Source organism: Phalacrocorax aristotelis, chromosome 2 (assembly GCF_949628215.1).
Source record: "Phalacrocorax aristotelis chromosome 2, bGulAri2.1, whole genome shotgun sequence".
In the NCBI taxonomy this organism is placed as follows: domain Eukaryota; kingdom Metazoa; phylum Chordata; class Aves; order Suliformes; family Phalacrocoracidae; genus Phalacrocorax; species Phalacrocorax aristotelis.
Window position 1 is genome coordinate 143,441,210 of NC_134277.1, and position 24,288 is coordinate 143,465,497.

Sequence of the window (24,288 nt, forward strand, 5' to 3'; positions counted from 1 at the left end):
CCCGCCGGGGTGCAGCTGCCTCCTGAGAGGGGCCGGCGGGGGTCGCCCCCGCCATCCGCCACCCTCTGGGCTGGCTCCCTCCGCTCCCGGTCCCGCCCGCCGGGGGGGCGGCCCCAGCCCCGGCCTCGGTCCCGCCCCCGCGGAGCGGCGCGGCCAGAGGTGCGGAGCGGCGCGGAGCCCGCAGCAGCCGCGGAGATGCTGAGCTCGCCCTGGGCGCGCTTCTACTCCAACAGCTGCTGCCTCTGCTGCCATGTCCGCACCGGCACCATCATCCTCGGCGTCTGGTACCTGGTAAGTCCCCACCTCGGCTGCCCCAGTCCCCCCGGGGGCGTCCGTCCCCCACCCCCAGCCCCCCTCCCCCGTTGCTCGGCCCCTCTGCTCCGCGGAGGGGGTGCCCATCGCAGCAGCTGAGGTGCCCCTGCCAGCCCAGGCAGGTTTCTGGAGATAAACCTCCGCGAGGTCATGTTGTCACTAGCAGCGTAGCGCTCGGTGGGCTCCGGCGCTTCCCCGCTGCAAGCCCGCGGGTTAGCCCCCGGCGAGGCTGAGGCTTAGCCTCGTTCTAAATTGGGAAACGAAGCGTGTGCGTGTTTAAGGGTCAGGGGAGCGGGAGCAGGAGATACAGAGCATAGGCAGGCTCACCAGGGACTCCAGCGAAAAGCCTTTTTGGGGATAAAAATGTGACGAGTGAAGACCCCCGGTGTGAGGGGTTGGCCTGGTTTCCCCAAACTTCGGAGCGGTGTTTCTCAGGCCGGGGCTGACGGCAGCGCTGAGGCCCCGCTGCTGCCTTGGCTCTGCCAAGGCTGCCCGGACCCTGACCACACCGCACGGAAAACCTTGTTTTATTATCTCTGGTCGCTGCTTCACGAAGAAGTCGGGTGTTCTCCTCACTGCTGTTCCTTGTCTGTCAGATAATTGTTTCTCAGTAGTATCTTGGTCTGTCTGGCAGAGAGTGGAAACCTTTCAGGCAGCTGCTATCAGGTACTAGAAAGACTTCTGTCCTCCGTCGGGGTTATAGGCTGTAAGCGAGGAATTGCCCCTCGAGGCAGAGCTTTAATGGGTTCTCGTCAGTCCCAGAGGTTGTTCGACACCCGGTTTTTCAGCCGGGGGTAAGACTCGGTGCGAAGGAGGCGCATTAAGCCCTCGGTTCCTCTCTGGCTTTGTCAATCTTTTCTCGGTCCCTTGAGTAACAATGCAGGAAAAGCGGCTCTCCCAGACCTGCCCTGCCATAGTCGCAGGGTTTGCAAATGTGTCACAAGAGTAAAAAGAGCTGCTTCGTCGCTTTGGGTTATGTAGATGCACTTCTCAGCCTGCTCGGTCTTCCCGGTCCCTTGGTGGAAGAAATCGGTCTCTGGCTGATGCCAAGGCCACGCAGAGCTGTTTGCCAAGCGTCATTTTTCAAATGATTGCAGACGGAAGCAGATTAGACCCGGGCTTATTTGCTAACTACTGAAATTCCCTTCAGAAGCAAGTGAAAAATGCAGGGCTGGCCTCCATTGTAGGACAGCTCATAAAATAAATTCAATCAGCATAATAAAAAGGCTAGGTTGACATTTATGTCCTAGAAATAATATAAAATGCTCTATGTCCTATAAAATACATATTCACCACTGAGAAAATGGTGCATTTGTTGAACTATTTCTTGCTCCTGGTTTAATAAAATATAGTTAAATGCAACATCCTATCCACAGCCTATGGTATCTGGAATACTAACAGTGTTGGAAAAGATGCCCCTTTTTCCCAGCTGCGATGAAATTTCAATAAGTTTTAATACGACCTGAAAGCTTTTGAACATTTCTTCCAGGATGCTTGTTATTTCTTTTTGCCTTCAGCTGAATGAAGCCTTTTCACATTGGCTCCACAAAGACAGGGATACAGATATTTTAGCTGTTCAGTGGACCTAAAGATATTTGAGGAAGAGAGAATTAAGTGCATCAGTGGGCCTTAGATACAAAGAAAAAACGGACAGCTTCTTAGGCTTTGTTACCTATTAAGTTACTAACGTTTAAATACCAGTGACCCAATTTCACATAGTATTTTTCTGCAAAATCTGTTTTAAAGTTTTCTTTTTTAACTAGCAGGTATTTCCCGAGTTAGACCTTTTCCTATTTTGCTTTCATAGATTTTTCAGGGCAGATTTCTGAGTGACTTCAAACTTACACAAAATCACAACATGTCAGGGTGCGCACTTCTTTCTGCACTTTCTCCTCTATTGCAAATATCTAGAATTTTTAAGTTTAACTATTAAGAATAGAAATTTAGATGCATGTTGATAATAAATGCTAAACCATTTTGATAGCTCAGAAAGTTAGGAAGCAATAAGTAAGGAAGGGGTAGCTCCCTGAGCAAATAGCTACCCTGGTTGAAAGGTCTGTTTTTCAAAGTCGTATATGAAAATATTGTTTTATCTCAGAAGAAAAATTATTATTTTATATCGTGTGCTATTTAGTGTTTACGTAAAAATAGATGCTGTCCTGGCAGCAGATTTTTTTCTCTGCGTGCATTTTGGGTGGTTATATTTCTCCAAACCACATGTGAGCTATGAGCATTACCTCAAATACAGTTCAAATAAAAATCCCCTTGATTTTTCACCACACCAACATGTATTCTGTGTAATGTTTGCCATTATGCTTCACAGGAAATTACTTGAGTTAAAAACATCCCCCTAGAGAATGAATAGTTTTCTTGTTGCTTTTTCATATCTCGCTACCTGTGAGGTGTAACTTTTATTAATTCTATGACTATGAATGCAGTGATTCAGTAGTGGAGGCTTCTGAAGGACGTAAAAATAGTAGCTTAAAATTCTGGCAGGCTTTCAAAATAACATTTTTATATGTTGAGCCAGTTTTGAGTTAGTATAATCTCAGGAGACAGAATTTAATGTCTGAATAAATGTGGAAAAAATGAATGTATTTCTCTGGGTGATGTTCTAGCTTTTTAGCTTTTATGTTTTAATTGACTATTTGGGATCCTACAAATAGTGGAGAGAGTGGGAAGCTGAGTGCAGGTGGGTCATCAGGGCTGCTTGATGAGAGCACTTTCCCACGTAGGTAAGGGGAAGGAACGCTGTGTGCATTTCCAACACACACCCAGCAGCCACGGACAGTTACAATGGTCTGATAAAGTATCAGTAGCTGGGAAATAAATATTTAACTTTGCTCTATTGTAGAACATAAGGGATCTCAGAATGCTAATGTTTCTATAGCTCTTGTGTTTCAGTTGTTTCCTTCTGGTACAGCCATAGGTACTACATCTAGATTAATATAACATAATCCAGCATTGCATGATATTGCAATATAGTATACACAGTACAATAGACATACTGCCACAGAGCACTGAGGTACTTCGATGTAAAAAGTAACTTGTAAAGCGTGGAGCAGCCAGAGGAAATATCCTGAAAAGAATATCTAATCGGGTTGCAAAATAGCTCACGCTTCACGAGCTGGTGTGCTGCCTGGGGAGAAAAGCTTAAGAGGGGGTGCTGCAATGTTGAATACAAACATTATGCTGAAGATTAAGATGGAGGTAATATGGCTGGCTGGGGGATAATATTTCTTTCAAAACCTGAGGACCAGTTTGCTTCAGCTGGCTATTAATCTTTTGGGTTTATCCTACTGGCATGGACTTTACGCTTCTCTGCATTGTATCAAACATGAAGTCAGAGGTCGTGAGTAATAACGCAGAAATGTCTTAAAAGTCTCATGTTTTGAAAAAAAAAACCTAAGGAAACAGAGAAAGTCACTTTCAGCAGCTTAGATTTGTTCTAGACAGTTGTATCAGCGTGCTGTTTGAGGCAGTGACACTGCTGAAATGAGCCAACTTCACTACTGATCTCCCCTGGGTGCAGGTGACCAGGGGAAAGCTGGCACTTCTGTTAGTTCCAAGTGACCCAGTCAGCACTGGTCAGTCAGAATAACATCCCTGTCCATAACAGCATTTATAAACACAGCATGTCTTCTTCCTGAGTAAATGGACTCCACTTTCTTTATCTAAAACATAAAGGAGGCATGATGTCAGATGTGCTGACAGTGTCACAGAAGGATTTCCCACTCTCCCAACACATGGTAGCAGGGTTTATGCACAACCTGAGGCTCCACCAGCACCAGCTGGGACAACAGGAATTATTTCCCATTGACCTGGGAGGAAGGAAGACAAAACTTTAAGGCATCAGGTCAGAAAAAATAATAGTGTTAAAATAACGAGCGCTGTGTGCCCAGTGCCATCTGCAGCAGTGGCCTTGGCAGGGGCTGCTCCTCCCCACTGTCCCGAAGGACCCCTTAGGGACCCCCTGGCCCCCCAGGAGCCACCACCAGCCCCGGAGTCGTGGTGGGATCTGTTCATACCCACTGAAGCTGTCCGTGGCCCTCTCTGTGGTCCCCAGGGCCCCGGCAGAGAGGGGCTAAAAATAAAGGCTGAGAACTTTTTATAATGGTGAGTTATCAGGTTGTGCGGCTCCCTCTGAAGGACGTGAAGTAAGAACATGAATAGAAGAAGCTGAAGTTTTTAGCTAGGCTGGCTTCAACGTTTGAGCTGCTATTTGTGGAAAGCTCGGCATGAATTGCTAGTCGTGACATTTCAGTTCTGGGTTTTTCTGAATATACAGTTGAAAAAGCGCATAATTTCTGTCTGCATCCCAGTCATTTTTTAATAAAAGGATTGAATCCTAATGGATGAAAAGCAGTACTGGTAGTGGCCTTTTTATACTGTAAAGCAAAAGAAAAGCACCGGTTGCCATGGCCTCATTGATTTACAGGTTGAACGCCCTGCTGACATCAGTAGAGTGCACTTGACCTGATGTCAAAAAGAGAATCAGGGCATATATTTTGCAACTGGGCCACACTTATTTCCTTGTCTTTTTCAAGCCCCATGCAAAACAGCATGTATGGCAATGTACTTAAATACCAGTTAGAAGATTACTGAAATCTTGGCTTACTTGGCAGGGAGTAGAGATCAGCATGACTGCTCATGTAAACAAAATATACCTCCACTGGGGTCCTTCCAGGCTGCTCTGTCCCCACTCCTGCAACCTTTATACTGTCTGAGGCTGCTCACAGCAGCAAGGAGTTGTAAGTGGGAGTCCCTTCAAAAGGGTGGAAAGGCTCTTTCAGGGAAAATAAAGAAATTCTAAGAAAAGATCAAGTTATTAATTATTTTCAAACCTGTGAGAATCAAGAGATTTTGAAAACTGAAAAAAGAACTGAAGTTGTGAAAAGGGGGAAATTGCACAATTAGAAAGCCTGATGTTACAGGGAACTGGAAACTTTGTTATCCCCATGTCAGGTTGTGGGAATTTGCGTGAATGCAAGTATGAGGCTTTGTGTTTTACTCAGAAAATTAGCTTTCTTTGTTTTTTATATGGAATGAAATTGGCAAAGAATAAGGATCTCCAACTTTATCTACATATAAATGGTCATAGCATGTCCGCGAGCTCATTGAAGATTCTGTTCCTTCACATCAGCCAGGGATGTTGCTTTCCATGTCATACCAGTGTGATATAGCTTGGGTGTTGGGTCAGGTTGTTCTGCAAGCAACTCTGCCTTTACCACCTCCACTAAGAGTCCAACACTGATGGCACTGGGGAAAGAAGTCTTGCAGAATGGGGCTCACTGTGGGTTCACCAGGTGATTGCCTCTCCATGGCCCAGACCTGGGCAGTATATTCAGGGCAAAGAGCTGGATGGTCCCAATGACATGGCTAATTCCCGGCCCTTGGTGGGAGATGTAGTGTCAGCAGCAGGTGAGATGTCTCCACTGACAGGTAAAGGGATCAGGGTATAATCTGAAATTACTTGAGATTCCCAATTCTTGTCATGGAAATGGCTGCAGTGAGTAAATATTTATGTTCAAAGTGCCATGTCTATAAAATTAGCTTTTCTATTGTCTACACTTCATTTCATTAAAAAAAAGCTGACATCTTGAAAAAAAACAGTAGCAATCCCCAGTAACTCACTGGAGACTTGCTGCTTTGTGCAGGTGCTTGCTTTTGAGGTGAGTGGAGAGGGAACTTGGAATTCATTACGAGTAAAGAAAACTGTGAATCCTACCTTCAAAGGCTTCTCTGTATGACTGATGTACATATTGAATATCCAGCTGAGATGGTATCAGAGGAGGCCCAGAGTGTTTGCTTTTGGAGTGGATTGCATCCATTTCATTATCTTCTTCAAGACCAGCAGGGAATAAATGACTGATCCTGCACACAAATACCTGCTCAGGGCCTGCATGGTACTTCCTTAAGAAACTGAAAATATATGTATGCATTTTAGACATGATAGAGCAAAGAATAAAGACCACCACTAATCATTAGCATGAAGAAAATGTACCTTGTCTGAAGGACCTTCTCAATAACTACGTTCTGATTGTAACTTACTAGAGAGACAGTACTAAATAACATAACAATTAATTGCTTCAAGATGACTTCTGGAGAACTCCTTAAATAACTCCTTCCTCCCACGTGCAAATCCAGGTTGGTTCCTGCAGTGCAGGACCTTATCCCACCTCCTTCCCTCCTCATTCCAATTCATGTTTCAGGGCCTCTTCTGTTAAATTGCAAAATAAAGTACCATATGGGAGGAATTTAAATTGCACAATCAATAAGACAGCTTGCAAAGACCCTAATCACTCACCTCTGGGTGACAGAATCAATCTATGAAGAGGCCAGAAAGATTATCTGAAAAACCGACAGATTCATAGATGTTATCTGTGCTTTCTGCTCTAAGTGAAAAAACAAACAGGTTTGTGTGTTTGCTCTGTTGAAGAGCAGAGCAGAAACAGCATTTTGTCGGTCCTCCCCAGACTCTGTCACACATCAGTGTGCTTATTAATGTTTTTGTTTTTAAAACTTTTTAAGTCATTGGAGGGCTAAAATTTCTTGTAAGCATATTTTGGACAGTCCATACATTTACTGAACAGTTTCTTGATCTGCAACACACACAAGGATTTCTGAAAACTTTAAGCTCTAATCTCCTTACACTGCAAGTTTTCTTATGTCCCCAAACACCACAGAGGGATTTTTGCACAGAGGATATGAATCACTGCAACTATAGCTGCTAAACTGCATCAGTTGTCTAGAATAATGACACAGTTGTCTCTTCGAATCAACACAGTAATTGAGAAAATGTAAACTTTTGTAAAATACCCTTTTTATCTTAGTAAGGCCTTCAATTGGATAATAAATTCACTGGGATTACAAAGAACTGTTGTCTTCCTCCAGTGAGAAAACAGATGGTTGGTTGTAAGAGGAGTAAAGTTTACATAAGTGCTTGTTAAAGGAAAGAAGCCCATTAAGAGTCCAGAATGCTATAACTACATTTGGTTTTTATACAAAAATCATGAATGTATTTTTAGAAAGGAGAGGAGGTATTACATTAATCAAGTAAAATGTGTTTAGAAGTTCTGTTGAAGGTTAATATGTATCTTCTAGTGAGCCAGAGGAGAACACATTAAGCTTCGTAAACTGATCGTTGATTAGACTGACGTCAGTGAAAATGCAATTAGTCTTATATATTCCTGGACATATGGAACGGATGTTGCAAAATAGCCAGGAATTAATTTCCTTGATTGCTTTCTTTTTCTCTGGTTTTACTGTGAGGCTCATGCTTTGACTTTAAAACTCTGGAAGTTTAAAGTGGCTGAGGCTTGAAAATGTCCTCGGGAGTTTCTGTGGTGTTCTGCAGCTGACCTGGAGGTTTCAGATTTGAAACTTTGATGTTTTCCAAACCTCCAAAGAGCAGAATAGGAAGAGAAAAACCATGGTCATTGCTGAAGGTGTGAGAGAGTGTTCCTGTTCAATCTGAGGTGCTGAATCTGCCAGCAAGGCATCACCGAAGAAATAATCTAGACTTGAGCCTAGCACACTGTTCTTGGACCTCCTGTGGGTCTGCTCTTTCAGGTGTCTGCAGTCAGCTGTGACAACCGTCGTCCTAGTCCTCTGCCTTAGAAGAGCTTTTTAAAGTGCCATGATTGTTTTTCATTTCATTCCTTGCTTGTGCTGAGCAAGGTCTTGTTCTGTCAGGGGATATATTAAGCTACTTAAAACAGACAGGACAGATACTTTTGGCAGAAACACGGGTTTGTGGGAGATTTTCACCTTGTGGAGGTGCATTTTCCAGATGTGACAGTTATGCCCGGACAGATTGGATACATGTGACTATTTCAGGAATTATCTGTACTGTACCAACTTTTGGGGTGTGCCAGCTTCTTGCTTGCATAACTAAATCACTGCCTTGGGTTGCAGAGTGATGTAAGGATGCAGTTTACTACTGACAGCCCTGATCCCTTGCATGGTTTCTGTAGATATTGCCTGTGGTGACTACAAAAGAATAATTCATCAAAGGTTTGGTGTGTTTTTGTGGTTGGTTGGGTTTTATTTTTTTTTTTTAAATTAAGTGGGCATATGTGGCTCACTATAAAAAGTTGAAGCACACTCCTCTCACCAGTGCAGTAACACATGTCCAAAGAGACTAGAGGTGAGCCTGAGCCCAGACAGCATGTGGGCTGGTGTAGGGAAGACACACTAGCTGCTGGCCATGGCCAGCTGCCTTGGGCAATCCAGCCCAGGTACTCAACTGCTGAGTTACAGCCGTGCTGACTGGCCCATTCTCTGTCAAGAGTCCACACTAAGGTTCAGACCCGTGGGAGCTGCCGCAACTCACATGAACAGCAACACTTCCACAGGTCTGCCCTCAACCTTTCACAATCACCTGCAAGACTCAGAAATCAATTTCTGGAAGTCAAGGACAAATCCCAACAGACCAGTTGTTCAACTCTTTTTCTAATAAGGTGTTTTAGTGCATACCAATTCTTTCCTAGCTCTCCACAGCATCCTGGACTGAGATGTGCTTTAGTAGAAATAGAGTTGAATGTTATGACTTGAACATGGGTGCATGATTATATTTCCCCAAGGCTGGGCAGAAGACCTTGGCAATCATTTTCAGGACCTTGCTCAGAAACAGGTCCCACTTCCTTTAAATGCAATGTAAAAGCAGCAAAGAATCCACTGACAAATTTGCATACAAATATCCTATTTCCTTAAACCATGACAGGACTAAGATTAAGTATATTACAAATTAAACTCTATCTCTAGGGAAGCAGAAACCTCCAGTGTGCATCCTGCACAGTTTGCCCATCTAATTTTTCTTTTATAAATTTAGTCATTACTGTATTTTGTTAGTAACAGACCTCTTGTGGTTTGGGTTTTAGGACTCTTAAAAGGCTGACAGTAGGCAGCAGTTGAGTCATTTGTATAGAAGAGTGCTGATAAAATATGCTGGACTTCCTATATCAATTTAATCAGCATAGCCTTTAAAGTTCAATGCTTAGTGTCATTATAATAAACACAGTTGAGATTATATATAAAGTCTGATTAAAATATTTTATGCAGCTTTCTATTATATGCTCTCTGTAATATGCCAGTCTGAGCCTGCCTGGCCTGAGCCTGGATCATTCTTTGACTTCTCATGAGTAATTTGGAAAAATAAGCAACAAGAATTGCAAACTCTACCCTGTCTTCTCCAGATTAAAGAACACAAAAACTTAATTGCTACTTCTGATCTGACTAATGATCTCCCTATTCCAGTGCATTATTTCAGGTAGCAGCTAGAAACATATGCTTTGAGAAACTCCACAGGGAAGTAAGAAAGAACAACTTGTGCAGGGAAGACATTTTCTTTTATTCTACTATTATTTTAAGGTAGGCAATAACCTGAAGCATGAAGGCTTGTATTTTGTTTTTAAGATGCTTTGTAACAACAACTGAGCACTTGCATTTTCTGAATAAACAGCTCATCCTTTTCTGTATTCCTCCAACCTTTTGGCTTCAGTAATAATGTCTGATAATGACTTTCACTGGTGAAAGGGGTGAAGGATTTCCTTTAACCCAACTCTATGTTGCCATCCTTCTGTTTCCCTTCAGACTGATATGTTTCATTGGGTGAAAAGATAACTAGGTGTGTCTGGCTTTCCTTCCTTGGACCATTCCTCATTTTGTGTATCACTAACACATCTGCAGTTTGTCCCCCAGCATTGGAGAGTTGAAACATTTTCATTAGCATGAGGCAGAAGGCTTATATGGCAGAAAAACAGAGAGGTATCTACTCTGACAGCCAGGATTCTCCTGCTCCTCCTTTCCTAGGAGTTCAAGCCACTGACTGAGGTGTGATCAGATATAGCTCCTGGGTCCTATGCACCCTATGCATGACTGAATAATTGCCATGAGATCTGTAAAAAACCTTGGGCACACAGTGGGGACACCTTGTTCCTTCTCACATTGTTTTCCTGCTCTCCACAGCAGTCAGACAGCTGTAAAACCTTTATTGCTAAAATTGCCTTCGTATTTCCTCTTTAACCAGAATTCAGAAAAAAAATATACTTTGCCTAACAGAGAGAGAGAAGAGAGAGAAAGATCTGCCTATTTGGGGCAGTAGATCATAAACTTTAAGTCATCATCAGTGCTAATAAAAGAAGTTTGGGAAAGGTGCCCCATATAGCACAAATCTATCCTGAACTATTGAGTTAAACATGACTTTTTTTCCTTTTCGTAGAGTTCTTTTGTCCTTTTAATGAACAAAAGTGTGTTTGCTTTTATTAATATCTTCTACGCTAAAAGAAAAAAGCAAGAAAAATGCAAAGAATGTGCCAAGTGAGAAGGCAACGATATACAGCGGTAGATGGGGAGAATTAAGGATGTTGAGTTAGCTTAACTGTACATTTTCCATACATTCTTACATTTTCTAATGGTGCTACTGACTTCAAATATCCAAGTATTCTAAAATATGTACAGATTTCTGTTGTTAGTTTAGTTTCAAGGAGCAAAATAGTTTAAGACTGGGGGTTTGCTTCTACAGAGAACGAGCACTTAGAGTTATAAACCTCCCTTGAGTTTTTTGAAGGGGGATGGAGGGTATGGGGTTTTGCTTGAGAATTTCTTCAGTTATATTAAAAACATTTAGGCTTTCTTACTAGTAAAATTAATGTAACTGGTGATTTGCTTCAACAGTATCTCTGTAGAAGGCAACAAACTAAACCTTGACAGTTTTGTGGATTTTAAAAAATATGCTAGAATTGTGTGTGACAGTTCAAAACCGGGCCAAGGTTTAGGAGCCTTGGTCAGAAACAACCCAAGATGGCTCACTGTTCAAAACCCTCAGAGAAATTTGCTGTTATTTGCTGCTCAGTCACAACCATTTTTCTTTAGAAACATCAACTCCTTTTTCATCTAGTAGCTCGTACTACGTGAGGTACAGGACTATAGAGTAAACTACAGTGATGTTTCCGATAACTAGCGGATGATATCAATCCCAGTATATATTGAATATATATTGAATATATATATATCGAGTATATATAGTGAATTATAATTCACTAATATGAATTACAGAAAATTGGGGGGTTAATGCAAAATGACCGTGTTTTCATTATATCTACTTTTTTCATTGTTTTCTATACAAAAAACCCCAAAGTTTATCTCCTCTTATCTAAAAGCATGGGGGTTTATACCTAAATATTACTGGAGTGTTGTTCACTGTCATTAAACCAGCTCTCTGGAACTGTAAAGGACCCTTGACAGAGAGCATGGGTGGCAAGTTAGTGCTCCACCAATGCAGAGGTTTGAGTGTGCTTAAGTTAAGTTCAGTGAGGCTGAAACAGATCCAGAATTAACAGTGTACATACATCTTTCACCAGATAGAGAGCATCCAGACCATTACATGCATGAATAAATTGATCCCTATAAATATAAAGAACTCTTTTCACTGCATTAGGATGTCTTGGGAGAAGAGTGGTAGAATATTTGTAGAGGGCACCCTGTGGACTTCAATAGAAACATTGGTGTATTTTTAATGCAGCGTATTGAGTTAAAGTAAGTTTAATATTTCCTCTTCTGAAGTCCTTTATCAGAGCAATTTTATTTCAACCCTTGACTGTAAGCTGGAGGAAGGAAAGGACAAATAAAGTCCTGCTATTTCTTGTAGTATTTACGGACATCTATGTAAGTCACTGGCTTGAGGATTTCTCTGTCTGAGTTGGAGATCAGCAAAAAGATCTGTGTTAACGGCAATCTCTTAGGGGCTACTGGAACTGATTTTCTTTTAGGTAAGCTGGGATAGATATAATGCAGCTGCACTTCTGTGAAGGGTCTGAAATTATAGTGATACCCATTTTCTCATCACCTGTTGATACAGTGGTTTCTGACACCTTCCCTCCCCTGCATTTTATCTCCATGGGTCACCAGAGTTCACTGCTGATCTCTGGAACAAATGATGAGGAAAAGAAGACAACTCGCTCATTGGTGGCAGAGGTCTGAAATTTCAGTGCATTATATAGTTTCTAAATGCTGGATGCTGTCTGCGGAAGACATGAGGTTGCTTCCTTGCATCCTAAACACTGCATGTTCCCTCTGGCAGAGCTGCTTCACATCATACATAAGCTGCTGGTTCTTTATCACAGTAGAGATGGAAGCAGTAGCAGTGGCTGGTGGTGCCAGTCATCCTTTCAGCATGTGCTGCCTTTAACCCTCATGCCTGCATGTACCTTCTCTCACACAGTTGTTGCTGTTTAAAATACTTCTACTCAAATCTGAAACTGTGTTTTGTAAGCCTAGAGCAGGAAATCCAAGTAATGCTCCAATATTTGGATTAGCTATCTCCTCCATAATATGTCCTGTTTTCCTGTTTTCATTACATATTCTGGGGTCTCTACAAAGCAGAGTTATTTTCCTCCTCTACACTGATAAGGAGGTGGATGTATTCTACCTGGTTGCTAGAGAAGCAAGATTGGGGCATTTTTAAAATTATTATTTTATTTCTGTATCAGGATAAGAGGACAGTTGGGCATTTCTAGGGCTTTCTTTGGGATCTTTGTCCAGTCTCTTGTTATGGCACTCTGGGTACCATCCTGGAGGTGCTGAGCCCTGGTGCAGAACTGGGGGCTGGTAATGGCCTCCATCAACAGCCCCCATATGGCAGGTGGTGAACCAGGGCCAGGGGCCATTGAGGGAGCCCAACCAGGAGCAAAAGGGAGGGGACAAGACCAGGGACGCAACTGGAGACAAGCTGCAACATGCATTCAAGGCGACCACCCCAGAAGCATGGCTGGAGACCGGCACTCCTGTGGCGCCACTGGGGCAGGCACTGATGACCCCAGGCTGAGCTGAAGTCCTGGGCCATGGGCAGGGGTGCGGGGAGGCCTAAGATGTGGCTGGGAAGGGCCGGTAAGGCCTGTTAGTACCCCTGGAGCTCCTGTCTTATAACTCTGGGTAGCTCTATGGCTGTAACCAGCAGCAGGACCCAGTGGTCACAGTTCTGACTTGGTAGTGCAACATCTTATATTTTATTCTTACCACTGAACACCACCCTGCTGCATGGTCATGAACATGTTTCTGTTTCTCCATCCATAAAAGGAGGACTACGTGTGTCATTGATTGGGGCTTAGTTGTCCTCTGTAGGGCTTAGTTGCTTACTGAAACTTTGCATAATGAAAATTCTTTCTAAGGATTGTTAATTAGTCATTACATTATTTGTTGCTGAAGGAATGTAAAAGATCTTGAAGGAAATCTTGGTCCTATTGAGAGAGCAGAAAAATCTCCTTTGCTTTTCTTAGAACAGAGATTTCAACTCTCATATGATCCACATATATCAACAGGGAATCACTTTATGCTCTGGTCCTTGATTATGTGTCCTTGGAAGATGCTACATCAGTAAATTTTTAGGCACATTAAATGTATGCATTGAAGCACTTTCCAAAATTCAACGGTCGTATCACGTTCAAGACAAAAGAAAAACCGTAACAAATACAATACACCCAACTGCACATACATTTTTTTTCTCAGAGAAAGCGGGTGAGCAAATGAAGACACGGTGCATTTCCCTTGCACTGCTGACAGCACAGTTGGAAGGTGCTCAGAGATCATTATGAGGATCTCAAGAGTACATCCTGATAGAACAGAAAAGTGTGCACTAAAGAGCATTAGACAGATTCCTACTAACCACAGCAGATTTCAGGTCAGGCAAATGCAATCTGTGTTTTATACGGAGACTTAAAGGCAATGCTGACAAACACGTAATCTGAATCTGGACATATCCATATGGAGAAAGTAGAGTGCCTAGGTCAGTATTTTATGAATCTTCCTGACTATATCTGTACAAAAGATTAAACCTGTATGCCTTTAAAATAGCAACACTTATATACATTTATAGCTTCTGATTGATTCGTTATTTTAAGGACTTTTCTTAAGTAACATATTTATTACTGTCATACATCCTCCATCTTGCCACAAAAGAGTGTAAAACAAGAACTGGATTGCAATATAAAGTTAGACATAACGTTAAAAAATAGTAGATCTTATAGAATATAACTTTTAAACTTGATGCTCATCTGATCTGTCTTCAAAGCCGATCCAAGACCATCTACGGCTACAGCATTCCCAACACAAAGCCATATAACTGTTCTAGGAAAAAATGCAGTAATGAAGATCTCTCACCCACTCCAGACAATCTCTTCTGTTGTCTGATTGTTCTTATTGTTCAGCAAGCTGCATAACCTGTATTTCCTTTTGCTGTAATTTTAATCTGTTACTTACTCATCTCGCAGTGGAAAGTCTATCACCGCCTCCTTTTCCTCACCTTTCTGCATATAAAAGACTGAGAGCATTTCCCTCTGCCTTCTCACTAAACAACACAATTTTCCCTGCGAGTAACACTTTCTACATGTCTGATCACCCTCTGTTCTGTTGCAGGACCCTCTGCAGGTACATTTCAGGACTTTGAACTGGGCCCTATCTGCAGAGGCACTGTGGAGGGCAAGTGGGAGGATGACTTGTGTGTCTAAAACCCAGGTTTCTGCAGTACTGCCCACCACCATGCAGCCGTGAAGATGAGCTCATGGATGGCACTGAGTCATGTTAATTCACTGTCATACCCAGAGTCTTTTCTGAGGAACTGTTACCTACTCAGTTATTTCTCCCCTTGTTCTTCTGCAGTTTGTCACAAATGTGATGCTTGATGCTTGTTGGTACTGAATTGTGCTCTATTGTTTGAATTCTGACATAGTTGCTCAAAATCTTTCTAAGCTTATCTGCTAAAGTGCTTACAGTTTGGCATTGTCTGCAAATTAAAAAAAAGATAGACGTCACAAATGCCTTGAAATACCAAGTATTTCAACAATCCTGGAGAACCCTAATCAATATATCTTCAGCACTGGCTGGGAATCCCTGGCAACTATTATTTCATTACAACTACCCAGCTGGTTGTGCACTCACCTTGCTGCACTTTCAACCAAACCAGGTTTTCCTAGCTCATTTACGAGAACTTTTCAATGTCAAAAGGCTTGTAAGATGCAAAGAAATGATATCTACTGCTTTTTCCCTGTCCACAAGGCCTCTTAGCCTGTCAGAGAAGGAAAAGATGATGAATTAATTACAGTTTGTCCTTGACAAGCCCATGGTGATTGTTGGTTATAACAATAAAATTTGAAGTACTAATTGGAAGAATGCTTGATTATCTGGTTTTGGGTTTATTTTATTAATAAATCTCACAATCTAGCCATAAATTCTTTATATGTCCTTTCTGCTTTGTAAAGGCATAAACTGTGCTTGCTCTTTCCCCACCTTGTGAACTCAGTCTGTTCTCAAAAATTTTTCAAAGGTTGTTGCTAACAGATCTCATATCAGCTAAACTTGATGGAATTTGCCTATCAAAAAGTATTTATCTTACCCAAGAAATTCTCTAGCCTGTTCATGTCTTATTATAGCCTGTGTTCCTACACCTTTTGTTGCTGTTAGTAACCTGTGATCAGATTAGGATGACTTCGAAGTGAGAATCAAAGCAATGAAAATCCATGCTCCCCAGCATACTCTATCATCAGCTTTCTTCTCTCCATCTTCCTGTTCATCAGTTATCTTCCTAGTTCTCTAGAATAATCTTTTAGCCAAGCTGTGTTATTTCATGCTGAGCAATCTTCTTTTCTGCAATTAGCCCTCTCTACTTCAAAGTAATATGAGCATTTTGTTCGGATTTGTTTTAAAACATAGCTCTTGGCTACCTCTGTGTTCCTCTCATAGCTGATACTTAACAATCTGCTTGTACTGAATCACTTGATACTATATTCTTGTATTTAAATAATTTATTGCATTTCATAGCCAAAACCTCAGCGTATGTGAACATATCTCTGTGCCATATGATACAGGAACATCTGCATCAGATGATGGGCTCGGTTGCCACTCATCCCGTCTCCTCAAGGCCTTCTGGTTTAGCAGGTCACGTGAATCAGCTCCATCACTCATGACCTCTTCTAAAATTCAGCCTCTTTCAGCAAATCAGCTCCTCTTTGATCACCTGGCACTTTCACAGGGCCTGTCCCCAGTTCCAGCTCTGCAGTGCTAATAATCCTTTACTACAGCACTCGTGTAATAATCTCAAAATCATTGTTTTCAATTGATTTTAGTTTTTGTAACAGAACAAACCGAAATGTATGTGTTAACATGCTTTATAATCTGAAAGAGCAGTGGTAACTTGTCTGATGGTATGGGAGAGAGTAGGAACAAAAAGGGGTAATCCACGTTTTGTTTCATTTTCCTGCTACCACCTGGGGAAGAAATAGGTCCTGTTTACACAAACCCAGAGAAACTAATTGCAGTGTTAGTTAAATACTGCGGTTTTACAGTCAGAAAACTCCATAGCTGGCATGGAGTGTGGCAGGTATATACTACTGAGAGCTTTTCCAGAGATTACTTTTACAGTCTTACTCTTTTCCCTTTTTCCTCTCTATAGATTATCAATTCGGTGGTATTGCTGATCCTGCTGAGCGCCCTGACCGATCCTGACCAGTACCATCTAACCAGTGCTGAATTAGGGGGTGAATTTGAATTCATGGATGATGCCAGTAAGTACAAACTGCCTAAACACTAGCAGTCGTTGCTCACGCATTTATGTAACTGTCCTATCATTTCATTAATTATTGTCCTTTAATTATTGCTCACCATGGTATCCTACAGATGCATTTTTATTGTGAAAGGTGTATTCATGGCACAGTTCAAACTGGTTACCTAGTAGTAACCATATCTGTTACCTATTAGTAATCCATCTGCTCTACTGTGCCCTGGCTTGGCAGGGGCTGAGCCAACCCTTGACATAGAGATGTTATCCCTGAGCATGGTGCTGAAAGACCCAAGGGGATTTTGCATGACATAGGGAAATATGGAGTCTCTGCACCCCCCAGCACCACGTCTGGTAGTGCATGCACAGGCATAAGAACCCAAACTGCAATTTATGTAACTGGCTGAATGTGTTCATTCATGTTGTACTTATTTACATATCCTCCATGTGCACATGGCATGACTCGCACAAACCTGTTGTAAGAGATGCAAGTATAAATATTATCTGTATAGTCATAGGTGTATTAGTGATAACACAGGACCAAAGGACATCATAGAAAATCTTCAATACAGTTTTAGGGAAGGATGGGCCAGGCCATTTATGTCTCCTGCAAAAACCCCCTGTCCTTTGCAAATGCTTCTTTCTTCCATAACTGTTTCAAATTATTTGGTTTACTTTAATCACAGAATCACAGGTTGGAAGGGACCTCAGGGATCATCTAGTCCAACCTTTCCGGGAAAAGCACAGTCTAGACAAGATGGTCCAGCACCCTGTCCAGACGACTCTTAAAGGTGTCCAACGGGGCCGAGTTGACCACTTCCCTGGGGAAGTGTTCACTTCCTCACTGTGAAAAATTTCCCTCTGGTGTCCAGTCGGAATCTCCCCAAGAGCAACTTGCGCCCATTCCCCCTTGTCCTCTCCATGTGACTCCATGTAAAAAGGGAGTCTCCATCTTCTTTGTAGCTGCCCCTTAAGTACTGGTACATGGTGATGAGATCCCCTCTAAGCCTCCTTTTCTCAAGGCTGAACAAACCCAGTTCTCCCAGCCTATCCTCATATGGCAGGCTTCCCAGTCCTTTGATCATCTTAGTGGCCCTTCTCTGGACCCCCTCCAGTCTGTCCACATCCTTTTTGTATAGCGGGGACCAGAACTGTACACAGTACTCCAGGTGTGGCCTGACAAGCACTGAGTAGAGCGGGATGATGACTTCTTTATCTCTGCTGGTGATGCCCTTTTTGATGCAACCCAGCATCCTGTTGGCCTTCTTGGCCGCAGCAGCACACTGTTCACTCATGTTGAGCTTTCTGTCTACCAGGACCCCCAGGTCCCTTTCCACAGAGCTGCTCTCCAGCCAGGTGGATCCCAGTCTGTGCTGCACTCCCGGATTATGTTTTCCCAGGTGCAAGACCTCACACTTGTCCGTGTTGAACTTCATAAGGTTCTTGCTGGCCCACTCTTCCAGCCTATCCAGATCTTCCTGCAGAGCAGTTCTCCCTTCTGGAGTGTCTACTTCCCCGCTCAACTTGGTGTCATCAGCAAAATTCATCAGGCTATACTTGATGCCATTATCCAGATCACTTATAAAGATATTGAATAACATTGGGCCCAATATTGATCCCTGGGGGACTCCACCAGTGACAGGTTGCCAGTTTGAGAAAGAGCTATTTACCACCACCCTTTGGGTGCGGCCTGTCAGCCAGTTCCCCACCCACGCACAGACCAATGATTTATTTTGTATCTAGAAAAGTTTTCCCTCAATGTGATTTTGAAAAAAATGTCTTTTTATTTTTATTTCTGCTCACAAGATCATTACCTTCAACATTTCTCACAGTAATATGAAACAAGGCCTCCTACTAGTTACCCTGGTGTCTTGCTGCTCAGAATCGCACCCATCCGCAGCAAAAAGCTCAAAGTCCTTTCCTCATTCCTACTCAAAACAATAAAAATATCAGTAGGAAAAGGAGTAGCCCCACATAGGAGAAAAATAATTGCACCCATGGTGTGTCAGAGCTGCTGGGTATCAGTTAAGGGTTGCTTATTTCCACAAGTCCTTTAGTGCAGCTATGCCTTGAGGGCCTACATTTAATTAATAATAAGGCGCAATCAGTACTTTATTGTGTCTTCATTGAAAAAACACCTATAACTTCCAACTAAAAATCTTTTTATATAACTGGATTTAAGAAAGTAAGGACCATAGTAAGTACAGATGGGCTCCTAGCTGATACTGACATATTAAAACTGACTGTCTTGTCCTAATTCTCAGAGATTAACCTTGGTAATGACTGTCTGTCGGTGTGGTTTTATATAGCCTGCCAGTGCCCAAGGCTTTAAAATAGTAATTCTGTTTTGTAATGCAATAGCTGTCAGATCAAGTACATTGGGGATTTCCATCTACACTTGAAAATTGTATTTTCTATATTTTTTTTATCGAGGCTTCTGAAGTGAACCCTGCAAGACTGTAAAACGATGGCTTATGGGCCAAGTGACCTCATTTCCATTTGGTAAAGGAAACATTTCACAGGCAGTTAAATTACCAATGAACATTTGAATTAATGTGTCCTTTTATTCTTTGACTCCCTCTGGTTTAAGCCCTTACTGAGTAAAGCCAGCTGAATCAAGCTACTGGATTTTATAGTTACTGGAAATAGCTGGCAGGAGGTTTTTTTTTTTTCCTTCTTTCTTTAAATATGACTATATTTGAACAAATCTGAGGAAATATTTTCTTACAAGATAAAACATCAGACAAACTTCCACGTGCTCTTGTCCTACTTTTACTTGTCTTTTTTTAAGAAATGTTTCCCAGGTTAGCAACATGTGCTGAAATTCTTTGATGTGAAACCATGAGTACAAAATACAGGAGAATACATCAATTTTTATGCTAGTGAAGGTCCCAGAGTTGTTATCTTTATGTACTTGTGCTAGCAAACAATAATGATGGAAATACTAGTAACCATTATTCTTATTACCTTTGATGCCCCTGTCAATAGCAAACCAAAAAAGAGTGCAGACACACATTTTGCATCTAAAATTGTTATTCCCTTTCCCTTCTTCCTCAAATAGGCTCCCTCAAAAAACGTCTGAAAATATAAACTGGAAATAAACTTATCAGATGAATCATAGCAGTGGGATCATGGCTAACAAGAAGTTAATGACCAATTTCCCTTGACTTCCAAGAAACAAGGATTCCCCCAATATTTGTATTCTTATTTATTTCTGGCTATGCTCTGGCCTGGTTTATGGAGAATTTTCAATTTTCTGTTCCAGCAGTGGGAAAAGTTCCTTTCACATGCAGAGCCAGAACCAGCCTAGGGCAAACTGTTTGAAAATGTCAATGCAGCATCAGCTCTTCTGCAAAGGGCTGCTCAGCCTTAATATCAGGATTCAGTGTGGTTCCCAGGGCGTTACCAGAGGCTCCAAAATGCCTGTTCAATTAAGCAGAGAAAGGATTTACCTGAGCACTTAGAAAAAGCTGTAGATTATAGATTTTCCCTTCTATTCTAGAAAAGGAAACGAGGGGGAAAATAATCTGTCAAGACTTGCCACACAGCAGATGGATGTGCTGGAAGACACCAGCATGTGAGTTTGGCTGGCTCTCTGAGATGTGCATCTGGGAGCTGTGGAAAACACTGGACTACTTCTTGTGGTGGATATTCAACTGAGCCCATTTAATCTCATCTTTCTTTTTATTATTTCCTTAGGGCCTGAGGGAGTTAAGGCACTAGAAGCTGGACTAGGAAAAGTTAGAAATGTGTGAGCTGCCCAACATAATACTGCTGCTGTTAAAAGACTAATAATGTCTGGGCAGGAGATGGAAAAGCCCTATAAATCAATTTGACTTCCCAGAGGGTTTCACCTGAGCTTCCTGCTCAGCTTCTCCAGATACACAGACTATGATCCTGACATATCAACAGTCCAAACAAGCAGTGAGTGTTGCTTGGTTTTATTTACTGCCTTCAGCGTGTCACAGGTGTGTGTGATTCTTCAAAAGTTGTACAACAGCTAGAACTGAAATGCTATGTATGCCCTATAGAAATTGATGGGAACTTTGACACTGATGTTGTCAACTCAGGCCAAAATCAGCCTGTGTCCCTGCCCTGGGACAGGCAGACAAGACAAGTAGAGGTTTCAGGGCAGGGTAAAGAGATGGTCTCTCTGCAGAACATGACATGCATCTGGAGTATAAAAAGAGTAATTCAAATAGAAATATTTTCTAAGAAAACCTACAGGTAGCAGGCTGGGACTTCTGTGGGGGGTAAACAGTAGAACACATACCCTTTGTGCCTCAACCCATCAGCACCACCCCTGTAGTATGAGCCCCATGTTACAGGGTGAGGAAAATAACTAGATCCCTGACCCAGCATAGCATATTCTGGGATGCATCTTCCCCTCTATCCTTATCCTCTGGAGTAAATGAGTTGGGCTCAAGGATGCAGAAAACCTTTTCCTTCTCATTGGCCTCCCTCCTTTGCTGGAGAAAAACTGCCACTGCTGCATGGGTTGCAACTCAGGAGGCTGCTCAGCAGCTTGCAGCAGCAGCACTGAGCTCACACAAGCAGCCTGGAGGGGAGAGCAAAGTAGTAATCCTTAGCTGGCAGCAAGGAGGCCAGGCTGCTGGATAAATAAGGCTAGGAGGGTGGGCAAAATTGACTGAGGATTGTAGGCTGCAATCTGCTTGAGGATTGTAGCTTTCTGGCCCCTGCTCTCAGAGACGAGAGCCAGCAATTCACTTCAGGGCTGGGGCAGGTGATGAGCTGGGGGATTTGAGGTCTCCATCACTCCATACAGGTCCTGGCTCAGGGACTGGCTTTGCTGGCTGCTCCTCTCTGTTCCTGCAGCACCCTCCACCAGCCTCCTCTGTAAGACAAGAGGGGAAGGCAGGGAAATGCTTGTGAGGTGGGTTCGAAGAAGCTCCAGCTGCAGAGCTTTGCATGCACAAAAGCACACCATGGCAGGAGCTCTACCCAGCCCCAGCAGCCTCTTCTCCCCAATGTGGCAGGAAGGTGGGATCTCGCTGCAAGGTATAAGAGGCAAAAACCCAACTGGTTTCTTTAAAACCAAGCTGAAAACTCAAAAGTTGTCTAGGTCAATAGGCTGTGTAACCACTGCAGTGGTCCAAGTACTGCACTCTAGCCATGAATGCCATGGAAAGTACAGCATGGCTGGAAAAAATTCACACACCCCTATTAGCTTCTCATTTAATGTGCAACATATCTAGTTTCATTCTCATTAATTGAAGCTGACGCAACTCAAAAAACCCAATGAAGCCTTAAATGAGAAAGAGCCAGCCTGAGCCAACTAGGACTTGGCACAGCAGAGCACAGCTAGAGAGACATCAGAGACGGGGAGCATGAGTGTGTCAGACCAGAGCTTCAATGTCAAGTTTATTGCAGTTTGCTAAGCTCTGGCTCTGAACCAGTACTGCTATGGTCACGAGCAAAGCGAGGCCTGTGGCTGCTGCATCTGCTGCAGATGACAATGACAGCAGCTTCCCCTTGAATACAGTAAGTAGGTGACTGGGATTAAGAATGGGCAGAAAAAATGCATGAGCAGTGCCTCCAAGCTGATCGTTAAAATAAAAATATTGATCCAAGATCCTCTTTTATAAGAGGTTCTGTTGAGGTTAGTGCCTACAGGTGGCCACTTCCACATCTCTTTTACATTACCTCAATTGTACCTGGTCTATTCAAAAGAATTTTGATTTCACAGGATGTATGTGGGCTGCCAGGGTAAAGTACCGCACAAATAAGAGTATCTGAAGAGGCTGCAATACCTTGTATCAGTATGGGTTTGTTTTGTGAGTTGTTCTTCCTCTTGAGGGCAGAATTCAGATCAGCTTTAACAGGCACAGCACAGCCTTACAGCTCCTAAAAAGCCGAAGATGGTCATGGCAATGCAGCTGAGACATCTACACTGGATGTCTGGATTCTCTGCACAGTCAAGGAGGTGAAGGAGGTGCCTCTAAAGAGCAATTTGAGATGAAGAGCAATTTGGGATTCACTGTGATGTCATCCCCTCCCAAATTACAAGCAGGAAGCCCAGCTGCCTCCCAGTGGCATTTCCAAGCACCCACAAGCAGAGCTGCATAAAGCCACTGGGTAGGAAGCAGTAAGTGCAGGGGTGCAGCTAACCTCAGTGCTGAGTGCTGGTGCCTCTCTGGGTAAGACCTGCTTATTTTGACAATAAGACAGTTTCAAGCATTGGCACTATGAGTAAGGACATCTGGACTCCAGGTCTTCATCAGACTACAGTGGTTTAAACATGGTCCTCCAAGTGTCCATGAAAGGGGCTCCACCCATTTAATTAGGAAGTAGTCTGCAATAGGGCTTATTCTGTTGCATTTGAGTCCCTGTGCAATCACAGGGTCAAAATCTGGGGGTAAGAGGGAGAGCGAAAGGGTCCTGAAACCCAGGACACAGGCACTGCCCTGGAAAAGGGGAGATATGGTTTCCTAAATCCTTAATCCTGCCATTGGTAGGCATGGTACCCAAGGAGCCTGTAGCTCAATGTACATAAGTGCTCTCTGAAGACACCCTCACCAGCCAGCGACAGCCTCCTTTTGCTCATTTTTCCACTAGCTTCACAAGTCTCAGGTTCCTCTCTGCATCAAGGGCCAGCAGAAATCAGGATTAGTGTCAGCAGGAGCTCTGTGCTAGTGCAGGTTTGCATTCCTTCAGGCAGAGGAGGGTCAAGGAATTGGTCCTTTGTCTTCTACATGGATGATAATACTGTTGGGCTGGAAAAAATGACAGACAAGACTTAGTGTCTGTCCTTCTTCAGCCATGACCTGAGTGAACCTGCACTGCTGCCTGGTGGCTGTAGGTGAGACCGCTCCGCAGCTACCAGATCAGGACCTTTCAGGGACTTTGATGCAGGCTCCAGGGCACCTACTCAGAATGTCATTTTGATGCAGCCAGGGAGGTGGAGGGACTGTCTCTTGCTGCAGGATGCCCCTTATCATGTGCTGGAGTTAGATGTTGTGCCAAGTCTGTGACCAAATGGAGGCATCTTCACACTTTGAATGCCTCCAAAGTCAAGCAGTGATGGGTATTACCAGCTTGAACAGAGTCATGTATTTGTGTGCTTCAAGTCCACCAGGCTGGTAGTTTAAATGCACTTGGTTGATGGCAATATGAACAACAGGTATCTCACAGATACCTAAAGAGCTGGGTTCTCTAAAGTCATGTCCTCTATACATCAGGTCCTCTCTCCTCTTTGTGCATGGACTTAGCCTCAGAAAAGTAGTTGCCATGTTCATTTTCACTCCCAAACTCACTTTAACATTAGGTTCAGAAATACACTTCTGGTATCCTGACTATGGCTTCTAATGATATCGAGGAAGGTGTACAGGAAAAGAACAAACATATGTAATTCCTTCCCCCCCCCCCCCCCCAAATCTCCTTCTAGCTGTTCGTAGCTTAGGAACTTC

General features: G+C 43.0%; 1 protein-coding gene across 2 annotated transcripts in view; it reads left to right on the plus strand.

Annotated features, from left to right (window-relative positions):
* The first annotated feature begins 120 nt into the window (after window positions 1-120).
* Window positions 121-24,288, plus strand: part of LAPTM4B (lysosomal protein transmembrane 4 beta) — a 64,048-nt gene continuing 39,880 nt past the window's right edge. The window contains exons 1-2 of one of the 2 annotated variants that reach the window (XM_075085465.1): window positions 121-291; window positions 16,757-16,868. In XM_075085465.1, the coding sequence (XP_074941566.1) occupies window positions 196-291; window positions 16,757-16,868 (208 nt within the window). In that variant the 5' untranslated portion in view covers window positions 121-195. The remainder of the gene's footprint in view (window positions 292-16,756; window positions 16,869-24,288) is intronic. The other variant, XM_075085464.1, reaches the window with a different exon arrangement.